This window comes from Apodemus sylvaticus, chromosome 8 (assembly GCF_947179515.1).
Source record: "Apodemus sylvaticus chromosome 8, mApoSyl1.1, whole genome shotgun sequence".
NCBI lineage: Eukaryota > Metazoa > Chordata > Mammalia > Rodentia > Muridae > Apodemus > Apodemus sylvaticus.
The window spans coordinates 9,936,311-9,954,787 of NC_067479.1; the positions used below are offsets into that span (position 1 = coordinate 9,936,311).

At 40.7% G+C, this 18,477-nt stretch overlaps 1 protein-coding gene across 1 annotated transcript in view; it reads right to left on the reverse strand.

Moving 5' to 3' along the window:
- Positions 1 to 4,527, reverse strand: part of Gpc5 (glypican 5) — a 745,602-nt gene extending 741,075 nt beyond the window's left edge. The window contains 1 exon segment of the mRNA XM_052190712.1: positions 4,365 to 4,527. Within this exon segment, the coding sequence (XP_052046672.1) occupies positions 4,365 to 4,527 (163 nt within the window).
- Positions 4,528 to 18,477: the final 13,950 nt, after the last annotated feature.

Below are 18,477 nucleotides of genomic sequence, written 5' to 3' on the forward strand. Positions count from 1 at the left end.
AGGGAAGGGGAGGGGAGGGGAGGGGAGAGGGGAGGGGAAAGAAGGAAAGGGGAAGGGAGGGAAGGGGAGGAGAAGGGAGGGGAGGAGAGGGGAGGGGAGGAGAGAGGAAAGGGGAGGGGAGAGGAGGGGAGAGGAGGGGAGGGGAGAGGAGAGGGGAGGGGAGAGGAGAGGGGAGGGGAGATGGGAGGGGGAGGGGAGAGGGGAGGGGAGGGGAGGAGAGGAGAGGAGAGGAGAGGAGAGGAGAAGAGAGGAGAAGAGAGGAGAGGAGAGGAGAGGAGACGAGACGAGACGAGAAGAAAAGGTACAAGTCAGGTCCAATCAGCTCTATGACTTCCAGGACCCCAGTCCAGAAAGCAAAGGCAAGGCAAATGTTCAAATGTCAATACAGGGCCAACCATACATTAAAATAGGCATGGGGTCCATCTGAATGTGGACTCCTGTGTGAGACTGTAGACTGGACACAGACTTATTGCAGTCACCCCAGTAGATACGTTTTCTCTTTCCATTGTGCAAACTCATGGTGAAAACTACAGTGTTGAAAGAAAAGGAGTGTGTAGTAAGTACCACGTAACAGAAGAAAAGGCGACCTACAGCAACACCTGCTCCAAGTGTGTGCAGGACGTGTTGATTTAAACTGAAATCTGACGAATGAAAGTAAGTCAGCTATTTGATATATCTCTCTCTCTCTTTCTCTCCCGCTGTCCCTCCCTCCCTCTCTCTCTGACTCTCTCTGTCTCTGTCTCCCTCCCTCCCTCTCTTTGTCTCTCTCTCCCTCCCTCCCCCCTCTGTCTCTGTCTTTATCTCTCTCTGTCTCTCTTTCCCCTCTCTCTCTCTCTCTCTCCCTCCCTCCCACCCCCCCTCTCTCTTTCTCCCTCACCTATGTTAGCTAACATTCAAACTAACTACTGTTGTAACTTAGCTCTGGAGACCCATGACCAAAATCACAGCTATCTGGTTAAAAATGCAGATCATCTATATTATACACCCACAGTGGGGCGACAAACCCACATTCCCAAGATTCCTGATTAGCTCCAAACAATCAGATGTGACCTAGATGTGCCTCTTAAGCTTCCAAATCACAACCATCCTGAAGCCATCTTGGGGAGAGGGAGCTGGAACCTGTCTCTTAGCCTTGGTTTACAAAGTGTGTAGTCTGCTTTGTCTGCCCACAACCACCTAAACTGTCTCCAAAGAGGCTCAAGTCAACTGGGCTGCTGAAGCCTGCACTGGAGCCCCTTCAGCCAGAATCCCAAGTAAATCTCTCGTCTTTGCAACTTGCTTGTCTCAGGTATTTTTTTGTAGTCATGAAAGGCTGACTAACACTTACCTTCTACAGACTTTGCTACAACATGTCTATGTAGGACAGATAAGCACCCTTTAAAATTAGTTACATACTAACTAACTGATAGCTGATTTTAAATAAATCCCTTAACCATCCTCTAAGAGAAGGAATGAGTATGTGAATAAATCATCATCTTCCCTCCCCAATGAGTAAAATAAAATAAAAGGCCTTTTAAGGATGCCCCCAATAACAGTCCTTCCCTGAACAAACCAAACAAGAGCAGAGGGCACCTTGACTACTACTTAGGAAATAAACTGGAACCCAGGCAGATCTGCAATTCTAATCACATTTGTGCCTGCTCTCCCTTCTGCATTTCTCATCCAAGCCTTCTGTGGAGCTCAATGGGCTTGGAGGAATTGGAGCAGTGTAGAACAAAGGTGGAGGGGAGTCTGGAGGACTGGAGGGCCACGGAGAAGGCTGTCCACACCATTTGAATAACTTCTGACTTGGATATGATCTTCCAGAAGATACAATCATTACAAGTGTAGGAAGGAATTGCAAAAAGTTATTCTGTCTTCTTTATATTATAATAAAAAAACAGCACTTGAACTAGATACCTCAGGAAGTACTGACTGTGGACAAGAAATTTAAAAAGAAAACAAACTAAACTGCTAAGAAAGACAAATATTAAATTAATGTATTTGTTTTATCCAAGAAAAGGGTATGTATTAAATAAGTGCATGGATTTTTAAAAAATGCACTATTTGTATTCTCGTGTGAAAGGAACTACTTATATATTAAGTATAAACTATCCTGAGACTGGTGTGACTTTAGAAAACTAGGTAGCCACTTACTGATTTTATCACATTAACTATTACAGTTATGAAATATAACTGAATTATGTAAATATAAGAAGAAAGAAAATATTTATTAAGCATATGTGACTTATGATATTCGGATAGGAAATAAAGAATGGGATTTTTAAGTAGGGAAATAAGATGAATCAAAGTCAAAACATTTTAATATTTTGCTGAATTATTCAAATCAATGAATGACACAATCAAATGTCAGTGTTCTATCAACTTTGTACACGAGTGATTCTATTGGGTTGAGTAAAAATCAGCATAATACTTTTCATGTGGCTTTTTTTAAATTGAAAATATCCAAAGAATTTAGCACTTCTTTCAGGAGAAGTTGTTTCAGACCACTGATGTCTGTAAGAATGCCTGGCTGCTTTAGTGGAAGCTACTCTGATTTTTCATTACCTTAAGCCACAGATAAGAGAAGTGCTTTCAACAGGACAAACAACCCAGAATGGCTCTTTTATAAAGGTCCTCGCTCTCCTGGCACTCGGGTTGCTATCTGTACCAAATGCAAACAATGACAACTACTTGCTTTCCTGGAGGGTAGAGCTTCAGTAGCTCCTTATGTCATAGTAAAAGGCTATCTCAGTGATCAGCATTCTAGAACATTCCTCTTCAAAGGCAATGGCATACACAAGGTTCTAGAAATGAAACTCAACATGCTTCTGGACTGTGTTGTCTTCAGCAGGTGCAGGGACACTGAGCAGCCAGAAGGCATTGGAATCAAAGCCTTACTGAAAAATTATTAACTACAGCTATGGCATCTAGGAGACACCATCTCATCGTGTCTGTGAGGCTTTCTCAGCTCAATACCCACTGCACACAAACCAATTAGTTTCATAAGCAGTTAAGTGAGATGTATTTCTTAATGAAAGAATACCCTGAAATCAGTAGTACTTCCTTAGGTTTATGGTGTGTGTGTGTGTATGTGTGTGTGTGTGTGTGTGTGTGTGTCTATCTGTCTGTCTGTCTGTCTGTCTCTATTTTGGTTTTGAAGAGAAGAATTGCCCTAAGCTGGAAGTATCAAGGATGTGTGTCAAGTATGGAAAGAATGTCTAGTGTATTGAATAGGTATTCCAATAAATATTTGTGTATTTATAAGTAGTTCTGTGAGGGCTGGCTGGTGGGCTTTATGTGCCCAGACACCCGGGAAGGATGATAAGGATTGAGCTAACTAGCAGAAAAGCAATCAAGCAAATGTGCTACCACTGGGGAGTGCTAACAGCAAGTCTCCTCGCATTGGAAAAAGGATGTATTTGGTACTCAGGCATCCTTTGCAAATTCTTTGTTCATCAGACAACCTTCTCAAATCTCTTCCTCTCCGTTGACTTAAGCAACAGCTAGTGATACCCCACTATGATCTAACTTAGCTCCAGACACTGCATTGGCTCCCTAACACAACATCTTCTCTTCCAGGCAGAACATGCACTTGTTCTCCCACCAGCAGTTAAGAATTTGAGTGTAGGATAGGGCACAGGAGACGAATGCAGGCAAGGGGGAGGCTTATAAGACGCATGGTCTCTAGCTGCCACATTAATTGTATAGATTGTGAGTCTACGGTATACTTCATCCGTGCTCGGAGCTCCCAAAACGCAGGGCTTGATTGCCTCTTGTCCTATAGCTTTTCAGGCTTGAAACTACTTTGTGGGTCTGGGGCATGCACTAAGCAGTTCGGATCTGGGAAGTCTTGGTGCCAGGGTGCAGAGGGGCAACTAAAGGTCATCTCTGAGTGCACTGGATCGAGCGTTCATTACAGATAACACCACATTGGCACCTTGTCCAGCAAAGGGATATAAAAGGGATTGTTAGTTTACCATCAAACTTGTGGCAACCAACGCAATTCCTATGAGGTTGTGAGCAGTGAAACCAGGACCCCTGGTGATATTCCCTGTGGGAACAGATCCTGGAGCAGCAATAAACCTCTTTACAAGTCCTTCAACCACATCACTGGAGAGCAAGGGGGCACCGGCAGGAAGCAAATGCTCCAGAGCTCCGAGGAATCTCCGATACAGTTCAGGAGACCCTTCAAGCTGCCCTACTCCCGCGAACACACCAAGCATCCCCACAGGCCTCACCCCGAGTCACCTACTGGGGCCAGAGAACCCGAAAGGTCGTCCTCTCACCGAGGACCATCGCTGGATGCCCCGGAGACCGTGGTCGCAAGCCCAGAGTTCCCCGGCTGAGCTCCGCACTGTGCCGGGCCAACCAGCGGATCTTACCTGCCCGCGGCGCCTCCGGCAGCCCCTTGACAGCTCCCCCAAGCCGCCACTGGAAAAGTTTCCGAACTTCTTCGCAGCTCTCCACGCCCTCGCTTCGGGTAGATCCAAGGAGAGCCAGGAGAAGAAGACAGCGCCAGCCCAGACGCCAGGTGCCGGCATCCATTCTCGGTGTTCGGGTCGCGCCCTCCCCGCTGTGGTCCCCACTCTCCAGAGCACCCAGCATTGGCGGCGCTGGAGGAAGATGCGTGGCCGATTCTGGCAAGGGTTCGATGCGCAGGCGGCCACGGGAAGACCGCGAACCGACCGCGGCTTCACCTGCAAGAGCTCCGCTTTCTCTCCTGAAGCCCTGAGGCTGAGATGCTGGACTTCTCACGCTTAGCATCGCCTGGGTCCCTCCCGGACCAGGGCGGGTTGGCGCTGCGCAAGCCGAACACAAGCCTGGAAGAAGCGAAGAAACGGCGAGCATCCGGCACCGACCGCTCTTGCTGCAGCCGCCTAGGGCTCAGCTCGCAGCCACTAACCTAGGCTGTGCCAGCTAGCCGAGCTTCAGAGCCCCGCTAGCCCGCCCCGCGAACAGGCCACGCCCCTAGCCACACCCCCAGCAGGCCGCCGGCTCCGCCCAAGCCCAGATCCTGCGGAGTACAGTAAGCCCTGGGCTGTATGACCTCAGAGAAGAACCAAATTAATGAAAGGAAACAAGGAAACTAATCGTCTTTCTCCCGGTTCATTTTAAAGAATTCACCTGCTGAAACGAAAGTGTGCATAAAGAGGATTAGAGAAAGCAGGAGATGAGAAACATGAATTGGAAATAAGATGAAACATTTCTCTACAAATCAAGGTCCTCTATGCTTAGGAATCTGTATCCAAATTTCATGAAATGGACCTCAAGTGCAAAAGACAAAAGCTGGGTTTTGAAAGACCTAATAACACTCGGGTCTCAAAGCAGCCTGAAGAAGTTATTTTTCAAATGCTTTGTACCTTCTTTTTATTATTATTTTTAAACACTTTTTGTTTTTAGTGTTAGGAAGATTTTTCTGTAACATTATTTTTCTTTTTTTTAATATTTTTATTTTCTATATTCTTTGTTTACATTCCAAATGTAACATTATTTTTCTGAAGAAAAAAATTAGAATTCAGAGTCTCAATGGGAAATCATCACATTCTTTATATCTTACCAAAGTTCAGTTTATTCTCTTTAACATCATAGTTCAAATCGGTGTTGTGCCTTTCTGAGCTTTGACACATTTGAGAATTTGTTTTTAATATTTCTCAGAGAGTAACTAAGACAAAAGGGTTCGAGGGAGTTTCTCCCCAGAAAAATAGAATCACAGAAGATATTGAGCAATTACAAGCTGAAAACGAAAGTTTGTCAAGTTTGAATTTGTAAAATGAAAGCTGAGAAACCATGAAGCAGTTAGGCCTGAGTGAGTGGCAGGGTCCCGGTCACAGCCGCCTGAAGAGAGGGTTTCTCAGCACAAAGAAACTGTTCAAAGGCGTTAGCAGAAGGGACTCTAAATATCTTAACCACATTAAGAGAATTTCATCTTAAGCTGAACCCTTGCCAAGACTCATGATGAATAATTTCCAGTCTTAGCTAAGTGTCCTGGGGTTTTCTAATGGCCATTTGATATCAAAGGCAGCACTCTAAGAGAGAGAGAGAGAGAGATCACTTGTTATGTGGCTGGGACACTGTTTCAGAGTGTAATATTACCCACTTGGCTTTTGACATCCATTCCCCGAATACTACAATTTTTTTCCTAGAAGTTTTCTTAAAAATGAGAATAGAAAACATTAGATGCTTTAAATTCTAGGCCTTCGAGCAAGTTTTTACATATGTATCCTAGAAAAAAAAAAAAACATGACTCTTCTGCCCTAATGCGCCGTCATGGAAAGGCTCTTTGGCGGGGGGTGGGGGGGGGGAGGGGGGGCAGCTATGTCCATGTGAATAAACAAGAGCAGACACATTCATCTATAAAATCCTTACGTGCTAAACAATATTCTCAGTGCTTTATGGATTTTCCCTCACTTGGTCTTTACAATAACCCTATATAAACTTGTTACCACCAGTACTGTTTTTCAAGCAAACAAATAAGGATAAGATGATTTTCCCAAGGCCACAGGCAGGCGGAAACCAGGAGTCAAGTCAGGACGTCAAAACCCAGGACACGATTCCATAACCATTTCAAGCTTCACCTAAACGCCCACTCAGCTACATGGAGTAAGACAAAGACTATTTATTAGTCCATTGGACTTTTCAAATCTAGAAAATATAAACACATATACCTTCTAGACTCCCTCACATGTTAATATAAAACCAACTTCTAAGTGTCCCCCAAACTTCCTTATTGTCGCTAGAATCTCTCCTTGTTAGAGCTGACTATCATAGACTGTTATAAGAATTCATACTGATCCCTTTAAATGTAGTCTGCGAAATTCTTTCTATAGAAGAAAATCATAAATACAACTGAAATGTATTGACGGTTTGAGTAGCAAGTATTGATTGGACAATATGATATAAAGAGTTCTACTAAGCTTTTAAAAACCTACAAGCAAGTTCTCAGTGTTTGATACTTTCTTCCAACAAAACCTGTGGGAAAGCATTCATGGAAATTGAATAGGTTTTAATGAGAAAATAGGTATACTTATCCTATATAAATGGCCCACATTTATAACGGTATTTTGCTGATACCTTTGTCCCCTCCGATTGCCACAGTGAGTGAGATAACAATGCCATTAGAAGGCTACTTTTCTTCACAGTATGCTTATGACACACAAATAAATATCCCAATTTCTGATCTGAGAACATTCCAAAGCAAGTTCCTGTCTTCCTAGCAGAGTACAGTACTACCATACCTTTTATGTAGACATTCTTAAAGCAATCTGCACAACTGGACTATAACTTGTCTTTGTCTCCGTTTACTCATAGATACTGTAAATGGAGCAAGGGAGAATTTCAATACTCTGATATTTATAATGCCCCATTTTTGAAAGCTACTCAATCAGCAGTTATTGAATGTCTTTTGTATTACAGACCCTGTGCTTTGCTTTCAAATATCAATAACCTTAGATTGGAAAATCTTTAAAGAACCACCATTTAAAATACACGTTAGTAATCTTCTAAATGTAAAGCTTCCCTATTATTTCTCAATAACAGTTTGTGGTTTGTCAACACAAGATCTTGTAAAGGAAGATTAGAGAATTGCCAGCATAGTGTGAGAGTAATTGGTATTGGTGTAATGATTGCAGATTGGCCTGAATATGTCTTTAGGCCAGAATGTACTACTGAATAGCCCACACTCTGTACTGGTTAATTTAACTGGTAACGCAAGACAGCATAAAATCACCAGAAATAGAAGTCATAATTGAGGAGCTGTCGGGGTCTGCTTGGCCTCTAGGTACACTTGAGGCTGCTAGTCTTGCTTGTTAGTTAGTCCAGGCCATTGTGAGCATCACCGATCCCCAGGCAGGTGCTCCTGTAAGACAGAGGAAGCCAGCTGAGCGCTGAGCAGCAAATGTTTATTCTCTCTCTACCTTGGCCGTGGCTTTAACTTCCTGCCTTGACTTGCCTGCTGGAATGGATTATAACCTGGAATTGCAAGCCAAATAAGTCCGTCCTTCCCTAAGCTGCTTTTTGTCAGACATTTTATAACAGCAGCATAAAGAAAACTAAATCATGCAAAAACAAATACAACAGACAAACAAAAACTGAAGCGTACTCAGGATCTGGTTAGGATAGCCTCTGTGCCCAAGAAACAGTAATAGCTAACACTGAGCTTACAGTTATTATCTTCTGTAACAAATGTTTCAACAAATCCACAACAGTAGTTATTACTCTACAAACCAAAAATTAAATGAAGGAAGGAAAGAAGGGAAAGGAGGAAGGAAGGTAGGAAGAAAGGAAAGAAGGAAGGAAAGAAGGAAGGAAGGAAGAAGAGAAGGGAAGGGAAGGAAAGGAAGGAAAGAAGGAGAGAAAGAAGGGAAAGGGATGGGAAGGAAGCAAAAAAAAAGAGAAAGATTAAGCCATTTTCTAGAAGATACAAAAATGAATGAAGTCCAAATACAAGTCAAGTCAGTCAGAATAGCTTCTCTATCCCTTAACAACATCACTCTTCTTCTTCTTCTTCTTCTTCTTCTTCTTCTTCTTCTTCTTCTTCTTCTTCTTCTTCTTCTTCTTCTTCTTCTTCTGCTGCTGCTGCTGCTGCTGCTGCTGCTGCTGCTGCTGCTGCTGCTGCTGCTGCTGCTGAGATACACAGTGTATTTGCAGTTTGTGCTGGCCTCATACATGAGCAGAAGCCTGGTGCTTGCTATCCTCTGTGAAAATCCAGATGTGCCTCTTTGTAAGATATCCCTGGGTCCTAGAGAGTATCTAGTTGTGGCCCAACAGCACCTCACTTTCTTACAGATGGCCACAGCAATGTATCCTCCCAACTCCTACTCTCATTACACTTCTGGTGATGAGAATTATAACCACATTCTTATCATACTTAATCCATACAAGTCCCCAAAGCTTAGCATAAGTTCTCATGGTGTTGCCAGAAGTAGCTCCTCACCCAGGAAGAAAAGATTCCTGTTGACTGGTCATCACTAGGACCAATTACTTTATTGTATTTCTCCTTGGAATTATTTTTATTATTATTTTATTTATTGACTTCATTCTCCCCCCTGCACCCTTCCCTTTCACTTCTTAAAGAATGGAGCCCCCAATCCCCATATTTCCCTACCTTGGTAGATCAGGTCTCATGGTTCTAGGCATATCCTCTTCCACGGAGACCAGCCAAGGAAGCCCAGCTAGAAGAACATATCACAAATGCAGGCAATAGCTTTTGGTATAGCCTCCACTTCAGTTGTACTTGACCCACATGAAGACTGAGCTGCACATCTGCTACATATGTGCAGGAGGCCTACACCCAGCCTGGGTATGCTCTTTGGTTGGTGGTTCAGTCTCAGAGATCCCAAAGGGTCTGAGTTAGTTGACTCTGTTGGTCTTCTTGTGGAGTTCCTATCCCCTTCAGGGCCCTCCATCCTTCCCCTAAATTCCATCCACTGTTTGGATGTAGGTCTCTGCATCCATCTGAGGCAGAGGCTGGATGAAGCCTCCCAGAGGACAGCCTTGCTGAATACCTGCTTGCAAACGTAACAGAGTATCATTAATTCTGTCAGAAATTGGTTCTTGCCCATGGGATGGGTCTCTAGTTGGGCCAGTTATTGGTTGGCCATTCCCCTCAGCAAATGGGAGTTGTTTCTAGTTTCTGTCTATTACAAGTAAAGCCGCTATGAACAGAGTTGACCAAGTGTCTTTGTGGGATGGGTATATGCCAAGGAGTAATATAGCTGGGTCTTGAGGTAGAACTATTCTGTTTTCTGAGAAACCATCAAAATGAGTTCCAAAGTGGTTGTACAAGTTTGCACCCTCACCAACAGTGGATGAATGTTCCTCTTGCTCTACAGACCCACCAACTTGTACTATACTTGAATTTTTAACTTAGTCATTCTGAGAGCTGTGAAATGGAATCTCCGAGTCATTTTGGTTGACATTTCCCTGATGACTAAGGATGTTGAACATTTCTTTTAGGGCTTCTTGGCCATTTGAGGTTCCTCTCTTGAGATTTTTCTGTTTAGCTCTGTAGCACATTTTTTAAAATTGTGTTATTTCGGTTGTTGGTGCATAACTTCTTGAGTTCTTTATAAATTTTGGATATTAGCCCTCTGTCAGATATAGGGTAGGCGAAGATCCTTTACTAATCTGTTGGCTGCTATTTTGTACTACTGATAGTGTCCTCTGCCTTACAGAAGCTTTGTAATTTCATGAGGTCCCATTTATCAACTGTAGATCTTAGAGCCTGAGCCATTGGTGTTCAGGAAATTGTCTTCTCTACCGATGAGTTCAAGGCTATTCCTCATGTTATGTTCCATTAGATTTGTGTATCTCGTTTTGTGTTGAGGTTTCTGATCCACTTGGACATGAGTTCTTTTCTTTCTTTATTTCTTCTCTGACCCAGAGATCAATGAGTAGAGTTATTCAGTTCCCATGACTGTGTAGGCTTTCTGATGTTTTTGTTGTTGTTGAAAGTCCAGCTTTAATCCATGGTGGTCTGATAAGATACAGGTGTTATTTCAATTTTCTTATATCTTTTGAGGCTTGCTTTGTGACTGACCATATGGTCATTTTTGGAGAAGGATCCCCCGAAGTGCTGAGAAGAAGGTATATTCTTTTGTCTTTCAGTAGAATATTTCATAGATGTCTATTAGGTCCATTTGAATCATAATGTCTGCTAGTTTCATTATTTCTCTGTTTAGTTTTTATCTAGATGACCTGACAATGGGAGAAAGTGGGGTATAAAAGTCTTTCACTATTAATGTGTGGGGTTTGATGTATGATTTGAGCTTTAGTAATGTTTCTTTTACACTAAGGGAACCCTTGTATTTGGCATGTAGATGTTCAGAATTGAGACATCATCTAGCTATATTTTTCCTTTGATGAGTATGAAATGTCTTTTCCTGTCTCTTTTGATTAATTTTGGTTGAAAGTCTGTTTTATTAGATATTAGAATGGCTACTACTGTTTTCTTTTTGGGTCCATTTGTTTGAAAAACCTTTTTCCAGACCTTTACTCTGAGTTAATGTCTATCTTTACTGCTTTTATTGCTGAGGTATGTTTCTTGTAAGCAGCAGAATGGTGGATCCTGTTTTCACATCCATTTTGTTGGTTTGTGTCTTTTTTTTTTTTTTTTTTTTTTTGGTTGGAATAGAGTCCCTTGATGTTGAGACTTATTAATGACCAGTGATTGTTAATTCCTATTATTTTGTTGGTGGTGATGTGTGTGCCTTTGAATGTGTATCCCTTGTTTTTGTTGGTATGGAATTATTTATTTTCTATGTTTTCTTGGATGTAGTTACCCTCCTTGGGTTGGAGTTTTCCTTCTATAGTATTTCTGGTAGGGATGGATGTGTAGATACATAATGTTTAAATTTGGATTTGTCTTGAAATATTTTGTTTTCTCCATCTATGATTATTGAGAGTTTTGTTGAGTATAATACTCGAAGTTGGCATCTGTGGTTCTTTAGAGGTTGCAAGATATCTGTTCAGTCTCTTCTATAGCTTTCGTAGTCTCTGTTGAGAAATCTAGTGTAATTTTGATAAGTCTACTTTTGCATGTTACCTGGTTTTTTCCCCTTCCTGCTTTTAATATTCTTTGTCCTGTATATTTTGTGTTTGGTTATTATGTGGCTGCAAGATTTTCTTTTTTGGTCCAATCTAATTGGTTTCTATAAGCTTCTTGTCTGCTTGTAGGCATCTCTTTAGGTTGGGAAAGTTTTCTTCTATGATTTTGTTGAGAATATTTTCTGGGACTTCTTTCTCGGTCTTCTGCAGTTCTCACCTTCTTCCATTCTTATTATTCTTAGGTTAGGTCTTTTTATGTTTAGATTTCCTGGATGTTTGTGTCTGGAATTTTTAGATTTAACAGTTTCTCTAACTGATATATCAATTTCTTCTATTGTATGTTTTATGACTGAGATTCTCTCTTCCATTTCCTGTATTCTGTTGGTGATACTTGCATCTGTTGTTCCTAGTTTTGTCCTCTACATTTTTCTATCTCTGGGATTCCCTCAATTTGTGTTTTCTTTATTACTTTCTATTTCTACTTTCAGGTCTTGCACAGTTTTATTTAAATCTTTCACCTGTTTAATTGAATTTTTCTGTATATCTTTAAGGAATTCATTTGTTTCCTCTTTAAAGAGCCCCATGTGTGTGTTAATTAATTAATTAATTAATTTTAATTAATTAAAAAGACCTCTATGTGTTTGATTTTATCTTCCTGTATTTCTTTAAGTGATCTATTCATTTCCACGTTAAAGGCCTCTATCATCTTTATTAGGTTGGATTTAAGATCATTTTCTTCTGCTTCCATTGTGTTAGGATATCCTAGGGCTTGCTGTATTATGGTAGCTGTACTTTGAAGGTGTTGTCTGGCTTTTATTGACTGTGTTCTTTTGAGGGCCTTTAACCATGTGGTTGGATTTGTTCCCTGAATGATCCTGTTGTAGTAGGTATTGGAGGAAGCTTAACCTTGATTGTACAGAGCCATATTGGGGCAGTCATGCCCTTGGTCAGAGTTTGACTTTGGTCAAGGTTAACTTCTCCCAGATAGCCAGGATCCTGCTCCACCTAGAGCCGAGTGCTCGAAGTAAAGGTTAAGTTCATTGTTCCTCCAGGTCTAGGAATTCCTGAATTAAGCAGGTGACCCGCCCAGCTGCCGGAGCAGTCAAGACGAGGACCTCCAAGAGAAGCTAGACAACTTCCACCGGAACTCAGCCTGGAGTCTGGGGGGAAGGGTTTGCCCAAACTGTTAAAAGGTCTGGCGCCATTAAAGTTTCGGGCTTTGATCAGTGAATATTGTCTTAGCCATACTTCTTTTCGCCCCTCTTCCCTATTTATCCCTCAGCTTCTGTTCCAGAAACCCACTTCGTAATAGCTGCAGGCAGCTATGGAACCCAACACTTGATGGCCCTAGTGTGGCAGGCTCCTGATGAGCATCCTTGGATTGTGTGGTGAGCAGGTCTGTATGATTCAGGATCTGATGAAGGTAGGCAGAGAAATGTCTGGAGGTTGGAGATCTGCTGGGGATAGCAGACTTGCTGGGAGCAGGTGGGTGTGCCCCAGAGGACTCTGCAAGCAGTGAAGGTCCAGTTGAACCAATTCTATCCAACACTATTATTTTCTCTGACTTCACCTCTCTACAAATATTTATTAAATAAATTATTACTTATTCAATATTATTGAATAATTATTCAATCATTGAATATCTTTCAATTCTTGTAGCAAAACCATGTTATAAACAGAAATGAATGCTGCACAAATTTTTTCACTTTCAGTTGTACATTTGGCACCAACTGTTATGAAACCCATTTTTTAGTTTTTTCACAAAGCAGTTCACACCTGCGATACAATACCCTCTTTATTGCAATTGTTTCCAATATCTTTTTTTAAAAAATTGAATTAACAAATAAATTTATTTGTTATCATCATCAAGTAAAATGTTCTTCTTAAAGTGACTATTTTCCTGAAATTAATCTACAGAAAAATAATTAATGGTTGATACTGTTTGGACTGATTGTGAAATATAAGAAATAAGGGTCCATAAAGCTCCATCTCGCAGATAGCGAAGTCCAGGAGATCAGCCGCTCGACTCTAGCCTCCACCTTCATTCTTTGACAGGGACCTGGGAAATTTATCGAACAGAATAAGCTTCTATATGTCAAACTCTATGAATCTTACATTTTTGAAGGTGGTTGTTTGGTTCTACTGCCCTTTACTTGGGGATTTTTATTATTTAAGGAACATCCCACCTTCTATATTTAACATAATCTTTAGATTTGTTTAAATGAGGGAAAATCACCATTTGATGAAATAACTTCAATAAACACTTTCTTTTTCTTGTGCTTATTCATTGCTTCTTCTATTTTTACACATTTTCATTTTATTTTATTTTAATTATCTTTAATCTTTATTTACAGTCCTTCATCAGCTTGTCATTTCTTACCTAATCATATTCATGATGACTGCATCATCAACTTTCAGTAAATTTTTCTCCTTCACTTATTTTCACGTATATGTTTATATTTATATTTATTTATATTTTTATAATCTTATTTGTTTGTAATAATATAAATATAATTAAATGCAATATATTTGAATGTGACTAAACATATTTTTATAAATATAAAATTTATATGTTTATATTTATATTTCTTTTATACTTAGAGGAAAATTATAAAATAGGTATCTTAAAATGTTAATAACTCCATAACAAATGACTGCTATGAAGAAGTATGGAGAAGGTCCTGATCCTGGAAAGGATTGATCTAGCATTGAAGGGGAATATAAGGACAGAGAAAAAAAGGAGGGAGGTGATTGGAGAATGGATGGAGAGAAGGTGGTTTATGGGACATATGGGGAGGGGGGATCTGAGAAAGGGGAAATCATTTGGAATGTAAACAAAGAATATAGAAAATAAAAATATTTTAAAAAATGTTAATAACTCTAGTAAATTAATCAAAAGGTTAATTTAGTATTGAGAATTGTTTTCTTGCTTTCTCACATCTGACATGATAGCTTAGATATTAATATATTGAGGTAAAATCAATATTAATATGAGGTATAAAATATACTCCAGAGTAATTGCTCATTATCTATACTGCTTTGGTCAAGTCTTTAAGAACACTCTGATACCTGTTTTCATTACTGCTAGCGATGAGGCAGAAATACAATGCGCAGGCATTGCTGGTAGGGTTAACTAGGGTAATATATGTAAGACGCAGACGCAACTCCTGGTTCACAGGCTCCCTCAGTAAATAGACATTATTCTTCCCCACTGGAAAAAATAGATGACACTAATCCATGTTTATAAGTAACATCCTAAGTATAAATAAGATAGTAAACTCCTCTTAAAGACAGAGACTGGCAGATCTCTGTAAAATAGCTAACTTACTAAACAAATAAACTAGTTTTTTTAAAAGTAACAGATTTCCTTTACTTTATCTCACATATATGAAGTTGTCAAATAAATTGTTTTGAATAAGAGAAAAAATTGAGTGCATCATCTACGTTCAATGTTGGTACAAAGCGATTTATTTATTTATTTGTTCCCTTTGCTCCAGGTTATACGCTAAAAGTCGCTTGTAAAAGGGGGAGTCATTCCTTTCCTCTCCAAACATAATGAGCACTTGGAGCAATATCTGGAGACTAATTATCAACAGATTTTAAAATGCAACACATCGACAGTCTAGTAATGATTAAGCCTCATAATTGATAATTATCTCTGATTAAAGAAAAGGAAGTTCTTCCAGAGGCTTCACTGCTATATACCATTGTTGTAATTGGTTGTTAATTGCCTCATGTAAAGATTCTTTTTATCATATGTTTAATCTTTACTATATATAAATAAAGTCCATCTAGCAGCCTTATTAACCATATGAAAAACGTAATATTACTTTACAAGTGTCTTTGCACATTAGTATTCAGCCTGTTTTTTAATATTTGCATATGAAAAGGTATAAGCAGTTCATGCTCCTAAGCTAAAGAGAAAAATCTCTTGCTCTGGCCAATTTTGAATTCTCTTCTTAATCCAAACTTTGTGAGAAGCGAGAACAGCCCTCTCTCTGAGATGTGTGGGAAACTGGACAACACGGCCGACACTTAGCCGCTAGGAGAACCCTCCTTCCTTTCTCCGCCTGAGCACTGCAGAGCATCCAGCTTTCCAGGACTCTCCTTGTCTTGCCGTAATTGATACAACCTCATGAGGACTCTGCTGTTACCCATAATCTATAGTAGTTTAGGGTGCTGGCCAACAGTTTCTTGAGCCTGCTGAGCCTGACACTTCCAACTCTGTTTCCCAGAATACCTCCTTTCTTCACGTTCTTGACAGCTCTACTTCTCCAAGATCTTGGGTCAGACTTGCTTTACTGTTTTGCCTGTTTTCTCTTTTCTCGTGCATCTGAACTTTCCAGATCTTCTTCTACAAACTGTTAATTGGTGTGTTACTGAGTTGAACACTGGCCCTCAAGACAATGTCCACCGTTGAATTTAAACCTCGAAAGGTAGTGCTTTTGGAGTCTTTGCAGGTGCATTCATTAAAGACATCCGGTTGACTTCACTTGGACTTAGGATGAGCTCCTGCAAATGACAAAAAAGAACAAGAAAGCAGAGGGAAAGATATGAAGACAAAGGCGGAGATGGGGTGACTCCACTACAACGCAGGATTGACAAGGGTTGCCCACGATTGCCCGAAGCTAGGAGGGAGAGACACGCGGTGGAGCGAGACTGCTTGACACCCGCACCTCTAACACGCATTTCTTTCCCCCCCCCATTTATTAATTTTTTTTTATTCGATATATTTTTATTTACATTTCAAACGATTTCCCCTTTCCTGGCTCCCCACTCCCTGAAAGTCCAATAAGCCCTCTTCCCTTCCCCTGTTCCCCTGTCTACCCCTTCCCATTTCCCTGTTCTAGTATTCCCCTATACTGCTGTACTGAGCCTTTCCAGAACCAGGGGCCACTCCTCTTTTCTTCTTGGACATCATTTGATGTGTGAATTATGTCTTGGGTATTCCAAGTTTCTAGGCTAATATCCACTTATCAGTGAGTGCATACCATGATTGATCTTTTGAGTCTGGGTTACCTCACTTAGTATGATGTTCTCCATCTCCATCCATTTGCCTAAGAATTTCATTAATTCATTGTTTCTAATGACTGAATAGTACTTCATTGTGTATATATACCACATTTTTTGTATCCATTCCTCTGTTGAAGGACATCTGGGTTCTTTCCAGCTTCTGGCTATTATAAATAGGGCTGCTATGAACATAGTGGAGCATGTATCATTATTACATGCTGGGGAATCCTCTGGGTATATGCCCAGGAGTGGTATAGCAGGGTCCTCCGGAAGTGATGTGCCCAGTAAAGCCAGACACACTGAAACTAATAGAAAAGAAACTGGGGAAGATCCTTGAGGACATCAGTACAGGGGGAAAGTTCCTGAACAGAACACCAATAGCTTATGCTCTAAAATCAAGAATTGACAAATGGGACCTTATAAAATTACAAAGTTTCTGTAAGGCAAAGGACACCATCAAAAGGACAAAACAGCAACCAACAAATTGGGAAAAGATATTCACCAACCCTTCATCCGACAGAGGGCTAATATCCAATATATACAAAGAACTCAAGAAGTTAGACCCCAGAAAACCAAATAACCCTATTAAAAATGGGGTACAGAGCTAAACAAAAAAATTTCACCTGAAGAAATTTGGATGGCTGAGAAGCACCTTAAAAATGTTCAATATCATTAGTCATTAGGGAAATGCAAATCAAAACAACCCTAAGATTTCACCTCACACCAGTCAGAATGGCTAAGGTTAAAAACTCAGGAGACAGCAGGTGTTGGTGAGGATGTGGAAAAAGAGGAACACTCCTCCACTGCTGGTGGGGTTACAAGATGGTGCAACCACTCTGGAAATCAGTCTGGAGGTTCCTCAGAAAACTAGGAACAGAGGCATTTCTAAGCCCTGCCACAAGGGTTCTGTCCAACAGAGGGGAACAGCCGCTGGAGCTCCTGCTCTTTGCAGTTCCCTGTGACTCTGCACTGAGTTCTGACACACATCCTCCTCCACAGCTCCCTTCTCACCCACCCTGTCAGCTTTGTAATGTCAGGATCCTGCCATCATCTCAAACTTAAAACAGAAAAGTCCTGCCACTGAACCTCTGGAGGGTTGGAATTGCTGACATAAATCACCATATATGCATATGAACTCTGTTTACACAACGGAGAGTTTACAATATTTACACTCTATCACATACCCTCTCGCCAGCCGATTAACCTGTTAATTTGACAAACACAGTCCGAGCTTTTGCCCTTTTCATTAATAACTGCATCCTCACCAGCCTAGCACGGTTTCCACCCTCTCTCCTTTTGTAATGGCGTGGGATATAAGCTTCGGCTTGACTGACAGTTTGTCCATCTGTCTTTTATATGCATTGTTTCCACTCCGACTTGCTTACTGTTTCTTGCCAACTGTTAGCTCCTAGCTCCCAGACAGGTCTGTGAAGCTTAATCCCCTCACTGCTCTAAGTCAGTGGGTCCTGGTCACACCTTAGTCTGTTTCTTTGTGTTTCTTCTCTGCAGCTCAGTGGATGTCAGCAACATTTGTCCTGTGTTGGAATGCCAGTTCCCCGGGTCTAATGCAAAACTGTATTCTTCATTCTGGGTATCCAGGCCAATTCTCTTAAAAGGCTTATAAAAGCTCAACATTTAAATTTAGTAAACTTTTATTATTTTGATATTCTTCCACTTTTCTCATTTTGTCTTCTCTAAAATATGCCTTGACTAGTTATACTTTTAAGCAACAATTAGGACTAAAATTCCTTCCTCCCTCTCTCAGATCTAACTTACCAACAAGACTTCTCATTATGCATCTCACATTATCATCTTCCATCTCAAGCATATTACTTTGTCAGTTATGACTAGAGGATTAATAATGTATTGTTGCTTAGGTTTTCATAACATTATGTTTTGTTTCCTTAAGAAACTCTTAAGCTTTCCCCAGAATACAGA